Source organism: Pseudoliparis swirei, chromosome 4 (assembly GCF_029220125.1).
Source record: "Pseudoliparis swirei isolate HS2019 ecotype Mariana Trench chromosome 4, NWPU_hadal_v1, whole genome shotgun sequence".
NCBI lineage: Eukaryota > Metazoa > Chordata > Actinopteri > Perciformes > Liparidae > Pseudoliparis > Pseudoliparis swirei.
The window spans coordinates 7,375,001-7,393,976 of NC_079391.1; the positions used below are offsets into that span (position 1 = coordinate 7,375,001).

The window sequence follows — 18,976 nt, forward strand, 5'->3', positions numbered from 1 at the left end:
CAGCTGCATTAGTCAATGCCGGGGCTTTTGAGCAAAAACATATATAAAGCACTTCAAACATTAAAGAAATGACCGATTTCTTTAAAGATTTAGGACTTTTAATTTGAAATATCTCCCAATTGGGACCGTAGATTTGTCTGATTCCCAGGATAATGGAAGTAAGGATTGTCCTGAACACAGCTGCATCAGTCAATGCCGGGGCTTTTGAGGAAAAACATATATAAAGCACATTAAAGAAATGACCGATTTCTTTAAACATTTAGGACTTTTAATTTGAAATATCTCCCAATTGGGACTGTAGATTTGTCTGATTCCCAGGATAATGGAAGTCAGGATTGTGTTGAACACAGCTGCGTCATTCATTTCCTGGAGCTCTTGGGGACATCAATATACAGGAATTTTCTAACATACAAAAGTCTGAGTTTTATTTTTATAAACTCTTCCTTGGTACAGTAAAAAAGTTTTAATGTTAGCATAATTTAAGCTAAATCTCAGAAACGATCTATAAAGATTCAAAATCAGTTAATTGTTTACTTGTATATGCTAGTGTATGATTTGTTGACATCTTATTTTGAAAAACGGATGTTGTTTCACGTAGTTCTTTCCGCTCTTTCCCCCGCAAAAAATCAGCATAGTGTATGTGTAGTGCAAAAATGGCAGCAGAGGAGCTGGGGATAACAGGTGCTGCAGCCAGCCCCAGTAGCTGCAGCCTGCAGACCGGAGGGAGGGAACATTTAAGTCACCTCTAATATCAACAAGAACAAAGTCTAAAAACAATTGACAGCAAGCTATGGTGTCATATATAGAAAACACAGGAAGACTTTATAAGCCTAAATTAATCATAAAATAGTCTTACCTTAAGCTATGCATTTTTTTCTGGCTCTGCTTCGTGCGAAATCATCCACGACATCATCAAAGTCCAGTGTTTTTGTCAGTTCGCTCTCAATTGCCATGAGAGAAAGTGCCTTGAGGCGTTTTGTGTCATCTTAGTCCTCAATTCGTTTTTGATCCTGGACAGGACAGAGAATGAGCGCTCCCCTTCACAATTAGAGACGGGCAGAGTCAGAAATAGCCGCAGCGCCACATAAACATTCGGAAACATAGATTGCAGGCCACAATCTAGAATTTTTCAGAGCAGTCCTTTTGGGCTTGTGTCATCTTCAGGCTTAATGAATGATCTGAGCTGAATCAGTTCATCGCCTAAACTGTCATCTAGGTCAGATGGGTATGCAGATGCCAGAACTGTTGCCTTCTCAATCACTGAGGCATTGGACTCCGATTTTTCACAGAAAAGCACACTGAACAAACTGCACAGGTGCCTGTAGGCCTCCAAGGTTCTGAGTGAGCGTGTCGATGGCAACATTGAAGGTCTCTAACTGAAACTTGCGTCTTCCATCAAGCTCAGTATCCTGCTCTCCACTCTCATCAGCAAAAGTCTTGCGTCTCCTTTTGCGATGGCTGTCATGTCTCCAAGTCTGGCTGACGACAGGTAAACTCAGAGCGGCCCTCTCAAAACTGTCAAAAAAGTCTCTCTGTGCAGCCACAAAATCACGCAAGGATTCAAGTGCCCTAACTGCAGTTACAAGGGCTATATCACCCCGCTGCAAAACAGCACTAGTTGCTTGAAATCTGGATAATACAGTATCCCAAAACTTAGCCATGAACGCCATCTCCAATGTCTCCAATTGTGCACAGAGCGCAGCACTTTCAGAGCGCGTGTCCCTTTTTTCGGTGTCATCTGTAGACAAAGTCCTGAGCCTCTCTTGTATATTCTGGTAATTTTCCCAAAGTGCTTTTGTTGAGTCAGCACGGCAGCTCCAGCGTGTAGTGGAGAGAGATTTAAGCGTGAGATTGATGTGCACATGGGAATCTCCAAATACTGTGCCCCAGCGATGCGTGGAGGCGGAGGTGAACGTATAGAGACTGCAACAAGTCAAAATATTTTCCAACTACATTGCTACAGGCTTCAATACTGTTGACTCCGACCAGATTCAAAGAATGGGCAGCACAGGGGACATAGTGAATCAATGGATTCCTCTTCTTTAGATGCGCCTGCAATCCATTATATTTTCCAGACATATTGGAGGCATTGTCATATGATTGTCCGTGGCAGTTTGTCAAGTCTAGGCCAAGATCGTGCACTATTGAGACAACACAGTCTGCTAAACTTTCCCCAGTGTGACTAGTGATGGGCTCGAATCCTAGAAAGCGTTCCACTACATGGCCCGTTTGGTTCACAAATCTAAATATAAATGTGAGCTGATCTACATGGGATAGATCAGGGGTAGAGTCGACTATTACAGAGAAATATTTAGCGTTTTGTAATTCATTTATAATTGCTTGTTTAGTTTTCTGTCCCATAAGTTCTACGAACTCCTCGCAAGTTGTTGAAGATAAATACGAAACATTACCCCTACCCATCTGTCCAAACTTCCGAATATGCTCTGACAAGAACGGGTCAAATTGTGACAACAATTCCAAGATGCCTAAGTAGTTGCCATTGTGTGGTGAACCTAGCAATTCATCATTTCCCCTAAATGCGAGACCCCTCTCCCCCAGGAACTTAATGACAGAGACCACTCTCCTCAGCACCTCTCTCCAATATTGCCTCTCTCCATCGATTTGCTTAACAAGGTCGGAATCCACGGTGGCACCTGTGGCTCTCTGATGCAGGGCAAGCATGCAGGCTAGATGTTCTGCACTTGTCTCGTGCTCGCAGATTCGCTCCGGGTGTTTCCAGTCACAGTAGCCAGTAACGAATGCTTGAGATTTTGAGGAAAACAGCTTGCATGGAAAACAGTAAATATTTCCTGTGGGTGGGGAATACGTTATCCACTGTCTATCAACCACTTGGCCATTGGGCAGTCTGCATGGAGCAAGCTGCTCATTTGTCAACACTCGAGTCTTGCCACCAATCCCACTGTCCCTAATAGAGGCTGGATAATTTGCACACCGATTGTGGAACACTTTAACTCCTCTATCTATAAGAAATGCTTTGGCCCGCTCACCGTGAGTGTTCCTCCACAAAGCTGGGTCAGTTACAGCTTCAAACCAAGCCTCGCCCTGGCTCTGCTCTCCTTCAGAAGACTGTAACTTATCCTCCATGATGCTAACAGTCGGCGGAGTCGACGCATGTTGCCGTTGTTGACCCTCTTCTATAGCAGTGGTTCTCAACCTTTTTTCAGTGATGTACCCTTTGTGAAATACTTTTTTCAGCCAAGTACCCCCTAACCAGCGCAAATAATCTTTGGTAAAAAAAAAGTAGTAATACACAGCACTGTGCCATCAGTGTCGGATTTATTAAACTGTCAACAATGAACATTGCATTAAACTGAATGCTTTAGCATTTACATTTTAATGAGAAACGTGTGCTTGTGCTTCACTGAGGATCTTTGTCAGTCTTGATGGCAGGGAGGCCACTGCTGTGATGAAGCTCTTCTCCAGGCACAGTCTGTTTCTTTGCTTTGTTTTGATCACAGTCATTGCAGAGAAGGAGGCCTCACATAAATATGTGGAGGCAAAGGGCAGTAGCTGCTCCAAAGCTTTCTGTCCCAGGTCAGGGTGCTCCTGCTTCACACACACCCAAAACTGTGTGAGTGTGGATGTGGCAAAGTTCATCTGGAGGCCACGGTCAGATGACACTTCCAAGAGTTTTTCCTGATAAGTGACAGGTAGCTTGCTTCTGTTTGCTTCAGACAAGAGAAATGGGTTTCTCACCCAATCCAGCTGTACAGATTTATCCTCCATGTCAGGAAAGTAGGAATGAAAATCTTTAATCACGTTGGTCAAATGTCCCACTATGACCGACTTGACTGCAGCTCTGTCCACATCCTCATGAGAGAGAAAAGCATCCACCTGGGGAAAGCAGGTGAAATCTCCCTCTGCAGAGGACCTTCTCCACAGCTCTGCTTTCTTCAGGAAGCCACCCAACTTGTCATACATGTTTAAAATGCTGGTCTCCTTGCCCTGCAGAGACACATTCAGTTCGTTCAGTTTGCTGAATATATCTGCCAGATAGCACAGCTTTGCAAGCCGGTCTGTGTCCTGGAACAACGTGGCATGGGGAGACCTGTGCTCGATCAGAAAGGTGTGTACTTCAGATCGTAATTCCAACAGCCGGTTGAGTATTCTCCCGAGAGAGCCAGCGTACTTCTGTGTGCAGCAGCAGTGTTGTGTGTTCAGCTCCCATATTTTCACAGAGGCGGCGAAACAGGCGTGCATTGCGTGGCCTTGACTTTATGAAGTTGATCACTTTGACGCTGTCGTTCAAAACCAGTGGCGGCTCCTGAAAAAATTCTCAGGGGGGGCAATTTTTGATAATGATTAACCCAAAACCACAGACCTTCAGACAGCTGTCTATGTGTAGCATCATCACAATGCCATCAAGTCATGTGACTCCAGTCAGTGTGACGGCTGTGACTGAACTCTGCCTGTGAGCTTGTAGTTAGTTCATAAGCACAGACAGTCTGAGGCCGTCTGTTAGCTGCTGTCAGTAATCCAGCTCCTGGTCTTTGATTTGGTGATTTTTTTCAACAAGATTTAAATAATTATAATAATAATAAATATCAGATCCCCATTTGTGACTCCTGCATCTGAGCTTTTTCAAATAATAGAATAAATGCAATTGTAATTACTTTCAAGTAAACCAGATTGCTCCACCAGACAAGAAAAAAGCTCAATGTTGAGCTTTTGTTTTGAAGGGCAACACCAGAAAAGCCGAACCCACGGAGGTAAAACCTGGCAAGTCGCCAATAATCTCGGCTGTGGCGCATGCGCAGGCGCAACTTGTTAATGCCGTAACGTAAACATTTACACTAAGGTACAGGCATCTCAACATTTATTTATTGATGACTTAGTTTTATGTCTTTGTACTTTGACCTTGTGTAACATGTGAAGTTATCAATAAAGGTATTTCTGCATTTCCCCTGCGCCTCACCTGTCGTCCTACGTTCCTCTTTCAGGAGCACAGCTGACAACACGGCTGTCAGAGAACCCGTTTACAGGCGTTCATTCAAATCAGGCGGAGATCTTTTCTGATGTCGATCGTCAGGAAGAAAACGTTTCAGAAGACACTTTAGAAAATGTTCGAGAATGAGGAACAATGTGTTTCTGATTTTATTTTCATTTTATTTTGGAGAGTGACAGCGAACGTCTCCGAGATCTACCGGTCGATCGCGATCGACGTGTTGGCGACCGCTGCTCTAGGAGGTCCGACTTATATTGTTGCCAATGTGTCTTCATTGTTACGCCGACCGAAAGGAGTCTCTTTCAAAGAAAGAATTGAATTGCTGCTGTTGCACTGAGCACTGGCCATCTCGACTGAATACGCCTCTGTCGAAGCTGTATGACGTACTGAGACGCTTTTACGTCGATTACTGATGACAAGACCTGGAGGCGACTCCTCCCGGAAGCCATAGAGAATGCATTGAGAGCTCTGTTTTGTGAAAAAAATGGGTTTAACATTGGAGTCAATGGGAGAGGTCTGGGGCGATTTTCATTTCGCCCAAAGTCGCCCCAGAAGGGGCGGGGCCATTTGAAGCACGACTTTAGGCTGACTGAATGACTGTTACCTGATTGGACAATGACATACAGAGGCAGAGCAGACGTCTAGTGGTAGAATGCGACTTTTTTCTTTTCTTTTTTCTTTTCCCCCGAGGCAGTGCGTCGCCCCAATCGCCCTTATGGACAAGCCGCCACTGTTCAAAACGTCATGTAACACAGGGCTCATTTTCTTGCACGCCAACGCTTCCCTGTGTATGACACAGTGAGTCCACTTCATGTCGGGGTTTTCTTTTTTAATGCACGCTATGAGTCCTCTCGCGCTGCCCGTCATTGAGGCCGCTGCGTCCGTGCAGATGCTGCGGGGGGGGGGGTGTGGGGTGCTAGTGAGAGTGTGCTCGGCAGAGCGATGCGACCCGAGAAGTGTTAACGGGGGGTGCTGAGCGATTAAATATATCTCTTGTTCTATTTTGTGGTGCCCCCTCAGGACTTGGTGCCCTACGCGCAGCGCGTAGTGCACGTTATGGGAGCGGCGGCGCTGCGTGGACGTAAATCCCATTAAAACATAGTCGTCTGAAAACTGACGGGATTTTGCCGGCTCTGGTTTGGCCTTCTTTGGCACTTGTCCCTCCGTGTTTTCAGCAGCATTGCTGCTACGCTTCAACCACGACTTCATTATTTGAGTTTAAAAGCCGGCAGTGATAGACGGGTCATGACCGTTAGCGTGTGCCACGTTGGGTCAAACCATCCTGATATGGGGGAGACTGGGTTTTTAGGATAATTAAATTAAATTGCCTACTTAATATACAATTCAGTTTATGAACTTACACTTGTGTTTTATTGAATATTTATTAAATAACTATTTTAAAAGGATTTTTGAATGGATGATAATTTTAAATAGATTTTAAAAAATCTCACGTACCCCCTGGAGTGCCTTCACGTACCCCCAGGGGTACGCGGACCCCCATTTGAGAACCACTGTTCTATAGCACCGGTGACGGTCTCCTCCTCCTCACCAACTAACAGTGGCCTCTGTGCCGGTGGTACAGCATCACCCGCCGATGACAACAGTAGCCACGGTGGTGCAGCATTAGCAGTGCTGCTACCAGGCTGTTTCTCCTCCTCCTCCTCGCCACCACGGTAACCACCACCTCCCATGTTGGGCTCGTGAGCGTCCGCTGCAATGTTGTTGTTCTCATCCTTTTTTTGAAAAAAAATTGAAATGTGAGGAACTTGATTGACAATATCTGCTTGCCTTGCATCTTTCTCTTTCCTTAGCTTTCGTTTAGCTGCTCCACTTCGTGTCCGGCTGTTGTTCATTTTGCTTGTCCTCTTCTCGAGATTGATTGACCTTATCGTGAACTTGCCTGTCTCCAGTTTACTAACTTTAAATATTCGATAGTTGTAACTAGTGTTGTCAGTTTAACGGTGTTAACGCAAACCCATTTTAACGCCGTTCATTTTTTTATTGCGAGTTTACCGCGAGATTTTTTTTTTTAGAAACTGTTCAAAATAGTTTTTTTAAGCTCATGTAAGGAATCTCACTTGTCCCAGTTAAGGCCTACCAGTAAAACCTATTTAAAGGAGCATACAGTGAAATGTTATGATGTGTAATGATTGAGGGGCTCCATTCAAACAGATCAGGGGTGGATAACATCATAATGGGGTCTTCATGAAGAACAACTTTACAGAAATACATAAACAGCGCATTTGTGTGTGTTGGGGGTGCTTAGACAGAGCTCTACTGCTATTGTTTTGCACTTGCTTTTTGGATTTCTCCCTACAGAGTTGAAGGGCCCATATTGCATGGAGTACTCAGCCCCTCTAAAGTCCTCTAGATAAACTGAGGGGATAAACATTCACTTGAAAGGTATCATGATGGTTTCTTTCTTGTGACATCTTCAAAGTGAATGTTTAGGCTATTCTTTAGTTTCTCAGTCGGACTATTGGGGCCCTGTTACTGACATGAATGACTTAAGCCCAGCAAATACCGGCTACGGCGCATCGTGTCATATCATCATATTCATATCAATACAAAGTTAATAACAGCGACGTCACGCGCGGAGGCTCAGGCCCAGGGGCCCCCTGAGCTCATGGGCCCCTGGGCCCGGTAGGCCCGTTGGTTAATCCATCCCTGAGCCCGACGTGCACGAATACACCTGGACTATTGTCAATAGGGATGCACCGATCTGATCGGCGCCGATCCATATCGGCCGATATTCCCATTATCGGTTTTGATCGGCGTTCTCAAAACGGCCGATCAAACTTGGCCGATCAGATGATGTAAAATCTGCGAGAACTATCAGAGACGTTTCAATCGCGGCGCATCGCAACGGAGACGATGCGCCCGGCGAGGGCCGCAGAGTGAGAGGTCAGAGGGGATCCTCACCACCGAGCGGCGTCCCCGTCCCCCGAGTTGAATCACCGGGTCAACTCAGCCGACTCTCACATGTCTGCCCCCTAGAGACTGATGCTCACGGTAAACACATTCGATCGGGAGCGCGCGAGGGTTTTGATAAAGTTAGCGGAAGGATTTATGTGACAACATCCGGTTTCGCAAAGTTAGCGGAAAAAACCACGTGAAACAACATCCGTTTTTCAAAATAAGATGTCGACAAATCATACACTAACATATACAAGATAAGATAACCCTTTATTCGTCCCACAGTCGGGAAATTTCAGGATCACAGCAGCAGGTGCATCTTAGAGCATTAATAAAATAAAACACCAAACACAAGAACAATACTAAAACTAAAATACTAAATATACAAGGGGAAAACAAAGTAAAGTGCTGAGTAAAGTGTTTAGTTTGCCAGCATCTACAGCGATCTACTGCAGTTTGTTGTGCAGTTTGTTGTGCAGCCTGAAGTAAACAATGAACTGATTTTGTATCTTTAGAGATCGTTTCTGAGATTTAGCTTAAATTATGCTAACATTAAAAAAAAATTACTGTACCAACGAAGAGTTTATTAAAATAAGTCAGACTTTTGTATGTTAAAAAAAGTCCTGTATATAGATTTCCCCAAGAGTTCCAGGAAATGAATAATGCAGACGTGTTCCATACATATCTGAAATCCCCTATAATAGCAATCAAACAATTTTAATGTATCAATTAGGACATTTTTCAAAGTAAAAGTCCTAAATGTTTAAAGAAATCGGTAATTTCTTTAATGTTTGAGGTGCTTTATATATGTATTTCCTCATATTCCTAGGCAATAATGCTACACAATAAATAGAATGCTTCAATCAACACCGTGATCGGTTTTATCGGATCGGCAGATACTGATTTCAGTGATCGGCACCAAAAAACCTGATCGGTGCATCTCTAATTGTCAATCTATTAGCCTATCTATTTTAGCAAAATGATTTCCTCAAGCATTGCCTCCATTATTTATGGAGAAAAAAAAACATAGATGTCTGCTAATTACGGTGACATGGCAATACAGATCGTGCGCGCCAACAAAAAAAATTGGGGAGCACCAAAGACCCATTTTGACCCAGGAAAAACCCTGAATACAAATTTGTATCACTGGCTTTTATTTTGAATTTCATTTTAAAGGGTACCTGTAGTGCAAAACAACAACGTGCTACATCCATTCGGCGCATCAAATAAATCATATTTACCCCGCCGCTATTGTCAACAAGTCACGCATAGCCCGAGGCTTTACATTTCTTTGTCAACATTCCGAGTCCGTGAACGCTTCAGGGCGCAGCCATTTTGCTAGTTATTTACTCATGTCAAAGCTAACTATGACGTTGAGTCGTTGAAAGGAATTCAGCCAATCCGGAGCCACTTCTACACGCGTTGCTTCTTGGGATAGATCGGTGGCCTCAAGAATGACACAATCTATATCAGGGGTGCTCAATACGTCGATCGCGGCGACCTGCCAGTCGATCGCATGACATTAAAAAAATTTGGCCCGCCCCCCTGTCACTTTCTCTATAGCGCCACATTACAGCAGCAGCACGTCATTTCTGTCTCTACGTGTTGCGTTGACAGTCCTCTGCCCGCCGTCTCGTGCGCCGCGGAGCTCCCGACACCGGTTTGCGCGCATCGGGACGGACGGAGCAAAGAAAAAGTCACTAACACCCCCGAACATGTCGGCCGAACATTGCATCAATGAAAGACATCTCCAGCGCTGGCTTATGCGCGATGTAGCTATCAAGCTCACTCTTTTGTGTGAAGCAGATGAGGTCTAATGACACTATATCATCGGACATAAGTTCGTGTTCTTTACAACAAATGCACTCTGTCTGTTTTTTGTGGCACACATTTCCCACAACTGCACCAAACGTCCGCCGACTTGCGTGCACGGTCCGCACGGTGAAGCATCTGGACCGGCGGTCCTTCGGCATCAACTTCATCAGAATCATCGCTATCATCGCTGTCACAATTCACTAAATGGGGATAGTCTGCTTTTAAAGGTTCAAACAAGTATCCAGTTGCTGAATCAGACAATCTTTCATCGTCCATATTATCAATCTCTCAGCATTTGTTTGCGAGCGCTCGACGTTGTTTACATTGGTATCTGAACACATCCGCTGTGGCTGGCTGTCGATCTCTCAACGATGTGACGTCACACCACCGGCGCCATATTCAAGCTCCAGTGCAATGTCGCATGTCAGAGTTGAGGACTTTGAACAGCCTAAACTACGTATTGTTATTGAATACTGGACCGTCAGTGCATGAATAACCTTTAGAAACACATTATCTTTTGATCTGGCTACATATTCGCTTTCACTACAGGTACCCTTTAAGCACTTCCGTTGTGTCGTATTGGTTTCAGACGGCAGAAACTAAATACGGAGGTGGTATTCCGTTTTAGGTTTCAAACGGAAAACAACAAAAAACGTGATTTCCGTATTCCGTATTTGGAATGAAACGAAAAAACAAACTAACAAAACGTACAAGGACCCAAGAGCAGCCTTAATTAAGATTAGTACCGTAACGTTAATTGCAAGTCCTACTTTTATCAAAATTGGCCAACAAATAATAAATTAGCCATTATAACCATGTTTAAGCTAGCTCGTACGAGCTGCGAGCGCGACAGTCTGATATCCGATTTGTGTCAGTGCGGCCATGACAACGGCTTTCACAGGGAATTTGGACGAAGGTTTTTTTTTATGTCGTCATTGTCAATCGTCGTTTTGAGCTTCTTCTTTCTTTAAAGTACCGGTTCAGGCACCGATATCGTTTTAAAAGTACCGATTTAGCACCGGTATCGAAAAAAACGAAAAACAATACCCATCCCTCATGATAAATGCTCTATGCTGCCAATAACACTTTATAACTAATGTAAAGCTTGTTCACCACTAATCCAGCCTCACGTGGAACAAACATAGCTTCATGTTCCCCGAGTGCAGCGGGTCAGCTCAGTTTTATTTTGGCGTTTACGAAAACGAGAATGATGAAGTCCTTTATGAATGTTGTGTCTGATAATCACTGAAGAATGGATTATGAATATAAGCCTCTTTGAGACTAAATGTAACTGCTTCATACATATCGATCATTCAAGTGTTTAGATTCTAACGCCTTCTATTCTACTACGAAGGGGAGTGTTTGTTTTGCTGACACAAAGGCGGAAGTGACAAAGCTGGGTTTTTGCTTTAACATTTTAACTTTAATGTTTTTGCTTCTAAGAGTTTAATCCCAGTTAGTCCACAACGTAGAAACAACGTCCATTGGTTACTGCTTTAGGACTAATGTTAGTTATAAATCAGTCTCTTTTGTACACATATTTTTGGGATACAATTGTAGATGCAGCAGAAACCGACTGTTTATTAACTACCACTCAAGTAGTTTTTACTCTCAACCGAGTATCCGTTCGTCGATCACATCTCGACCAACACTTTCTTCGTGAGTCCTTCGCATCGGGCGTGCTAATCATTCACATAAAATGCAAATCGATTTTAAATACCAGCGTATGTATACATGAGTAGAAAAATTAATTGGGATCCATGTGGTTTTATTTATTCTCAGAACAGAAATATTTTGATCGACACAGGCAAACAATAAAAACATCCCATTGGCAACCGTATACTTAAAAAATAAATTTATATTTCTCATCCGGTACTTAAAAGAAAAAGAAAAAACTTAACAGGCACCAATCACAATGGGTACATCCTAACATTATGTAGTGGCATTTGTGGCACTGAGAAATAATATTGAATAAAATGTAAAAGCTGTTTTTATAAAAAGTCAATAAAAAAACACCTTCAATAAAACAATGCTGATTTGTGCTCAAGCACATACTATATCTGCTAATAGATGAGGTGAAGGTTGCTCTCGAGTTGTTTCTTTAAAAAAAAGCCAGCATTTTGAGTGCATCGCTCTCCAGTGATTAAGTTAAAACCTGCAAGAGAGAAACCGTGTCAGTAAACAACAGACCTCCAGCTACAAGCATACTGTTCAACTTTTGTTTTTGAGTTCACAAAGACAATAGACTTCACAAAGACTTACTTATTAGAATCTATTTGGGAATCCCAGCCACGATCTCAGACTCGATACCACAGTGATTCGATCCTCGCAGGATCTTAAAGAATCCTGTAGAAACAGAAACGAGTACACTTTTATACATTACAAAAATAATAGATTTGACCCAACATTAGCAATTGTTAAGTATTAAATTGGAGATAGTTTGCATGTGAGAACATATGGTATGCTGGCAATCTTGCATATTTTATATTTTAAACTGATGCAGTTAAATATTCATAAATAATTTTTAAAACATAGCAATGACACAAATAGCATTAAATAAAAATGTACTTGGGTATCCAAGTTTTGGATGGGTATGAAAAGTTTGTGTGACAATTCAACAACATGTTCAGTTGAGGCTGCAGTTGATGTATAAAAATGTAAACTATGAGAATTGTCATAAAAATACATACAGGTACCGACTGCATTACATTGAAGGGATTCTGAATATTCCATTCCTTTAATACATATAAATAGGAGGGCTACCGTTTATAACAGATACATATTATTATTGCGAGTACTGGTGTATAAATGTTAAATTATATTCTCACCATTATCACCCCAGTCAGTGTTCCAGGAGTTGGCACAGAGCCAGTAGTGAACACCGTCCTCCACTCCCCAGCCCAGGATCTTGATGGCGTGGCCACCCAACACAGACCCAGACACATGCTGGTACACACCTGGAAATGAGAAGAACATAAATAAAGGAGGCGAGGAACCCGACTGAGGAGGCAAGAGTTCCACTTCAAGTGTGAGTGAGAGAGTCAGAAACTTCATTTGAATGAATCACCGAGCAAAAACGTGCAATCGGCATTTCACCTTTTTCTCAACAGGTTGCGAGTATACAAGCACTCAATACTCTGTGTTTGTACACACACTGACTGTTCATGGCGCTCTTACCAGACTTGTACAGCACAAAGTCTTCAAAGACGGTGAAGGCGCCCTCTACTGGCCCATTCTTGTAGATATCACTCTGAATCTGCGCCTCATCTGACAGCACGCTGTAAGACGTTTTACCTGTAAAACACACGTTTGAGTTAGGAACCGAGAGAGAGAGAGGAACCGAGAGAGAAATGCACAGAGAGAGAGAGAGTGTGTGTGAGTGTGTGTGTGTGTGTGCAAACAAAGCTTCATTCATAAGCTGAGCATTAGGCTCATTATAACGACATCAACGTACTGCTTGTATATTAGAGTGATTAATGGAGCCAAAGATAAAGTTATATTAAACATCTAATAAATATTAAACATGTGTAAGTAAGTTTAATCGTATACATGTTAGTGATAGATTAATCAAGTTTTAACTATTGATTCTAGTGGTATTAATACCTGGTCTACATACCACATTGTCTGAGTAACCACAATTTCTTTCTTGACAAAAACATTTGTGTATGAATACAATAAGAACACGTTTACTGTTCAAATTATTGCCAGTTTCATACCGTTTAAAAATCAACAGAGCCACATCCAATAAAATCTATTATAGAAAAATCTTTCCTGGAAAAAAAGTTATATCAAAGAAGCAGCGAAATATAGTGTCAAAATACTAAATACTGGTGCGTGTGGAAAAGACACGTTAGCGATGTAAAAGCATTTTCTTACCAAAGTGCTTGTCCACTTTGTAGCTTGGTGTGTATCCAGGTTCACACCGGGAGATGCACTTAGGTGTGTGTCCACTCTCCCCGGTGCAGGACGGCCTGCTGCCATTCACGTGGTGCTCACAGGGGGGGATGGTGTAGGGCCGGCAGCCTGGAGGCACAAAGAGCGAGACACAGAAATCAGAAACACACACACACCACTGTGGGAGTCTGACACACAAGACATACCAATGTGGGAGTCGTAGAGGCCGCCAGAGACCAGCCCCTCAGAGGTCCAGAAGACCCAGGCAGCTGCAGGGTAGCCGCCATTACAGCTGAACGAAGAGAACGAAAGTTTGTCTTTTTTAATCCACTTTTACCAAACAACCACTACGCCCTCCAAATGTTCACGTTGTACAATATATTCTGGGGGCACATCGCCAAATACAGATTATGACTCCTACCGCTTGGTATCTGCTGATACCAAGAGCCGCTTTAAAATCCGTAAACCTCATCACGAGGATCTCCCTGGAATCATCTCGCCTCGAGGCCACTGGATTTCACGTGGCTTAGTTACGCCACAGGCCGATCCACTTAACACGGTCACTTTTGACGCCGGTACTAATTCTGTGTATTGACGCGGTGCATTCCTATACATCAGACTTCTATCTTCCCGTCAGGTCATTAATTGAGAGCGTGTAATATTTGGTTTGGTACTGATGAGGTACGGGCCACATCACGCAGGTCAAGAAAGGAGTGAAGCCGTCCACACATTATTGCCCCTCACCCCATGCCGCAGCTCTCGCAGCAGGACAGCAGATCCTCGGAGGAGATCTCCACGCTGACCTCGGCATTGCTGTGGATACACACTCGGTCAGAGATGGCCTCCACAGCACCAAATGCCTGTGGGCAGAAACACCAAGACATGACATACAGATACACAATTTGAGGGGAGGTTTTTGGTTATCTGGATTATGGAGGATTTAAGAAAAGAAGGTTTTTCGATTAGATTGGCCAGGCCCTTCAAAGCATGTTAACTATTTTTGGAACAGTGCAAATAAAATAGACCCAACAGCTGGAAAAGGTGAATGTCAACTTTCAGCATCTAGCCACAATTTAAAAAAAATCACAATTATATACAAAATTGTGTCTGTGGAATGCGGGTGCAAAAAAAAAACTAAATGCTATTGTTTATTAAGATACGGCATGCCTACCCCTGCGCTAGCAAATCGGAATACATTTTTTAATGGCACCCTCAACCCAGTTAAATGTGGCCCCGTCTTCCCAACAGTTGAGTTTCTCTCACCCAGCAGGATCCACAGGAGCCCTGGTCCCGGATCTCCTTCAGAGTGGGACAGTTGGGCCACTGCTCCCTGCAGTCAAAGTTGGCCGGCAGCTCCAGGTCTCCAGCAAACTGAACCCTGAGGAGTATTTTGTACACGGCGCATATATAATTAGGGGATCTACAGCAGAGAAAGTACTCACTCTCAATGTTATGCAAGAATAATGAAATGCTAATCGACTGACTCACATGACTGGCAGCTTCGGTCCATTCAGCATGGTACCGCAGAGCCTCTTGATGTAATCGTAGTCCACATTATGGAAGTTGTGACCGGCCTGTGAGAGACGAGGGAGATGAAGTCAAATAGAACGGATTCAAAGCTGAAAAAAACAAAAACAACAACTCACCTTCCAGGTAGTGTTGACCTTATTGATGTAGTTGATCATCTCACTGGACAGTGCTTGGAAATGGGGTCTGGCCAGGCTCACCGACAAGCTGGCAGCCAATAACAGAACGGCTGAACGCCACATTCTGCCTGAATTACAAAATTAAAGAGGACAAGTTTATTTGTTGTACAAATGTACTGGAGATCCGCAGCGTGGGCACGACGAGCTCACCAAGACGAGGACTACAACACAAACAACGAGAACGGGCACTAGGTAGAGCGCATACCTTCGCATATCACAAGATTGGGCATTGCATTATGAACATTTTGGCATTAGTTGCATGCCAATTGGATATAAATTGACCGTGCTATGGTAAAAATAAGATTTTGAACTATCCATGACCTTGACCTTTGACCCGATCGATCCCAAAATCTAATCAAATGGTCCCCGGATAATATACAATCATCCCACCAAATTTCATGCGATTCGGTTTAAAACTTTTTTTGTTATGCGAATGACACCCATACAAATAAATAAATGGCGATCAAAACATAACCTTCCGCATTTTCAATGCGAAAGGAATGAAGAGAATAAAGTTGCCTTTTCTTTTATGTCTTGTATATTATTGTTCTTTGTTGGCTCACAAAAGAAATCTAGTGGAAAAAGACAGTGGTGCTAAATGACCCCAAATGACTGTGCATTAAGTAGTCAAAGTTTATAATCTTATTGAAAGCACAGAACAAAAGTGAGACTGGCTTAATCAGGAGAGTAATGTGGAGAAAGTGTACACAAACACACAACCCCACACACACACACACACACTGAGCTAAAATAAACATTCACAGTTGACTAGCCGTTGAGACTCTGGTTGCAGCTACAAGTGGAACATGGAGCAGAGGAACCCTCTTGTCCTCCGTCATGCTCTTCAGACCTCTAAAGTGGTTAAACACGCCGAATAAGCACAACAAGCAGTCCGGACACTTCAACCAATAACTTAGATTTTTGTCTACAGGACTTTTTTTATACCAGATTGACTGAGTTTCAGTTCCTACTTTTTTTAAAAGCCCAAAGAATAATACGAACTCCTCCTCCTGCTGAAAACTCCCAACAACAAATGCACATGTGTGCACAGATCAAATATAAGATGAGACCACTTTACCAGAGGTGAAATGCTGCGGTCAGAGTCGACATCAGCTGCAGACAAAGAGCCCATTAGAGATCATGGGGCCCATTAAACAGAGACGTGGGCTGGGCCCAGCCGGAGCCCGGTGCTCAGAGGGCATCTAAATCAATACCAGTGCAGACACTGTGCTTGAACATGCAGCTTCAACCTATATTTACATTAAGATAAGGATGAGTGATGATGTGAGGTAAGAGACGTGGACCAGCAGGAGTGGCGCACAAATGGCTTTTTACAAAAAGAAAGACAGGAAATGTTAACTTTTCTTCTGCCATTCAGATAATCTGTTTCTTTCTTTCTGGACCAGGTTGTGATCTAAGATTAGTGGACACTGATTTTGAGTCGGCGTGTTGACAAACACAACTTTACACTTTTGTAGGCGCTTAATAGACTTCTACAGACTGCTGCACAGATCTTCTCTGGAGAACAAGCGCCCGTCTCGTTAGTAATCTGTACTTCTGCCCACCTGTTGAGGCACAACTGTTTTAGTACAGAGAAAGCAGAAGAGAATCCAATGAAGACACCTCAGGTGTGTCTGAGAGTGAAGAAAAGAGGAATGATGGATTTCAATGAAACTGGTTTGATATCACAGGACTGACGCATCACGAGCAAATAGTCCACAAGAGGAAGTGAGACCAGAAAATTCCCCTTTACAGAATGCCGACTCGACATAATACGACCACTTTAAAATTTAAACCAGGTTATTGTTTTCATTATATCAGATTATGTAATGCAACAGAAGTGACTACATTGGCTGGGCATTAGAGTTTTCATTCTACTGCGTGTAAACAGCTTAGACACGATTTAAAATCGCTGTGAATCATCTATTCTATATGTTGCGTTCCCGAGTGAAACATTTAGACGCCCTCACCAACAAACTCGCATTAAATGACAAATCAAGCCTATCTTTTCAGTTTTTTTAGGGAAGTGGCTCAACCGCACATGCGGAACAGAAAAGTGCCTTGAAGCCGAAACAATGATTTGGATGTGATTCGGGGGGGAAGTGAACCTCCAGCCTCAAACCTTCAGTCCCATGTCGATTACTTTCAACACACTTATCGTGTGACATTTATTCCCCTTATGTGGGAGATTTAAGATAAAGACACAGATGGATGAGTCAGACGGAGACCTTCAAAAGGTGTGTTCGGTAGCTACGTCCATCTTATTTCTATAGTATGGTGTCGTTTTTTCACATTAAACAGGCCAACACTGATTATTAAAAGGTATCTCGAAAATACAACAACAAAGCATGTTCCCTCTCTTAAAATATTAATTTAAGTGTATTGAGGACAAAGAACTGAACCAAGTCTGGTTGGAAATGTACAAAGTTCAATTTTTCATTGTTATTTTGGAGTAGTCTGGCTGGAAATTGTGTCGTTAAGTTTGTATATTCAGCTTTACTTTCATCCCCTGGTGTCTGCTGTGTGTTAAACTGGGTGAACTTTTCTGAGACAGAATGGCTGCCTCCACTTTCACTTTCTGGTCAATGTTGTATCAACATGGTGTATTAAGTTTCATGCTCATTTCAACTTCAGGCTTTAAGTTACTTTCTTTCTTTACCACGAGCTTCTGCCGACACCGGATTTAACTCAACATTTCGATGTGATGTAATCATTAATTAAAGAAACGAGTGGACAGTCCCAGCAGATTTGATCTCATCACCTCTGACCACAAAAGCCTAAAATAAATCAGGAAGTCAAAAACAACAATCACGACGTGAGCAACGAAAACAAACTTTGCGTTGCTTTTCTTTTTCTATCCAAAAAAACAAAACTACTAAACTTAAATAAGGTTTCGTGTATTCTCTTCTATTTTAAGTTAATTGAAAGAGTCAGCTAGCTACGTTAACCTTAGCGTGAACTGTTAACGGTCCGTGTGAACAACCTTTCACCTAGATGACAAACTGAGGACAGAGCAACGTAAATGAACATGTACCTGCGGCTCGTGTGTCAGCTGGATGTGTGAATATTAAATCTTCAGCTGCTGGTTCTCCGTCTGTCCGCCACTGGTTAACAACCTGAGACTGAAACTATGCGCCTCTGCATTTATTCACCGGATCACGTGACCCGGTCACGTGAACGCACGTGACCGGACGACACCAAACAGGAACCTGAGATCTTCACACTGGCCGCTTGGTGGTGCTCAAACTCACCCTCATTGTATTAAATCCTACAATCTATATATATATGTTTTTATTATTCCCCGCCCCCGACCACCCATTACTATAATTATTTGTACCTATGTTTTTAAAAATAATTTTAATTCATTATATATAATATATAATGAATGAAAATTAATTATATTAATTATAATATAATATATATTATTATAATAATTATATTATATATATTATATCATTAATAATATAATTAATATAATCATTGTCATTATATTCATTATATTATTGTTTGATATATTAGTGCATTTAATTCATATCAATGTATCTTGTTCTCACTTTTATCATAATCAGGAAAGGAAGCCCCCGCTGCAACAATAATTCTCAAATGTAAGTACTGCAATCAAAATATAGTATGTATTAAATGTAGTTGTAAACGTAGGGATCCAAATTTCATGGATGAA

General features: G+C 42.5%; 1 protein-coding gene across 1 annotated transcript; it reads right to left on the minus strand.

Moving 5' to 3' along the window:
- Window positions 1-11,448: 11,448 nt before the first annotated feature.
- Window positions 11,449-18,438, minus strand: ctsba (cathepsin Ba). Its single transcript, XM_056413575.1, has 11 exons — window positions 18,332-18,438; window positions 15,238-15,365; window positions 15,080-15,165; window positions 14,855-14,969; window positions 14,336-14,451; window positions 13,798-13,883; window positions 13,574-13,720; window positions 12,875-12,991; window positions 12,526-12,654; window positions 11,960-12,043; window positions 11,449-11,852 (listed from the first exon to the last, which is right to left on the minus strand). Exons 2-10 carry the CDS (start codon window positions 15,358-15,360, stop codon window positions 11,970-11,972), a joined length of 993 nt encoding a protein of 330 aa, XP_056269550.1. The 5' UTR covers window positions 15,361-15,365; window positions 18,332-18,438; the 3' UTR covers window positions 11,449-11,852; window positions 11,960-11,969.
- Window positions 18,439-18,976: the final 538 nt, after the last annotated feature.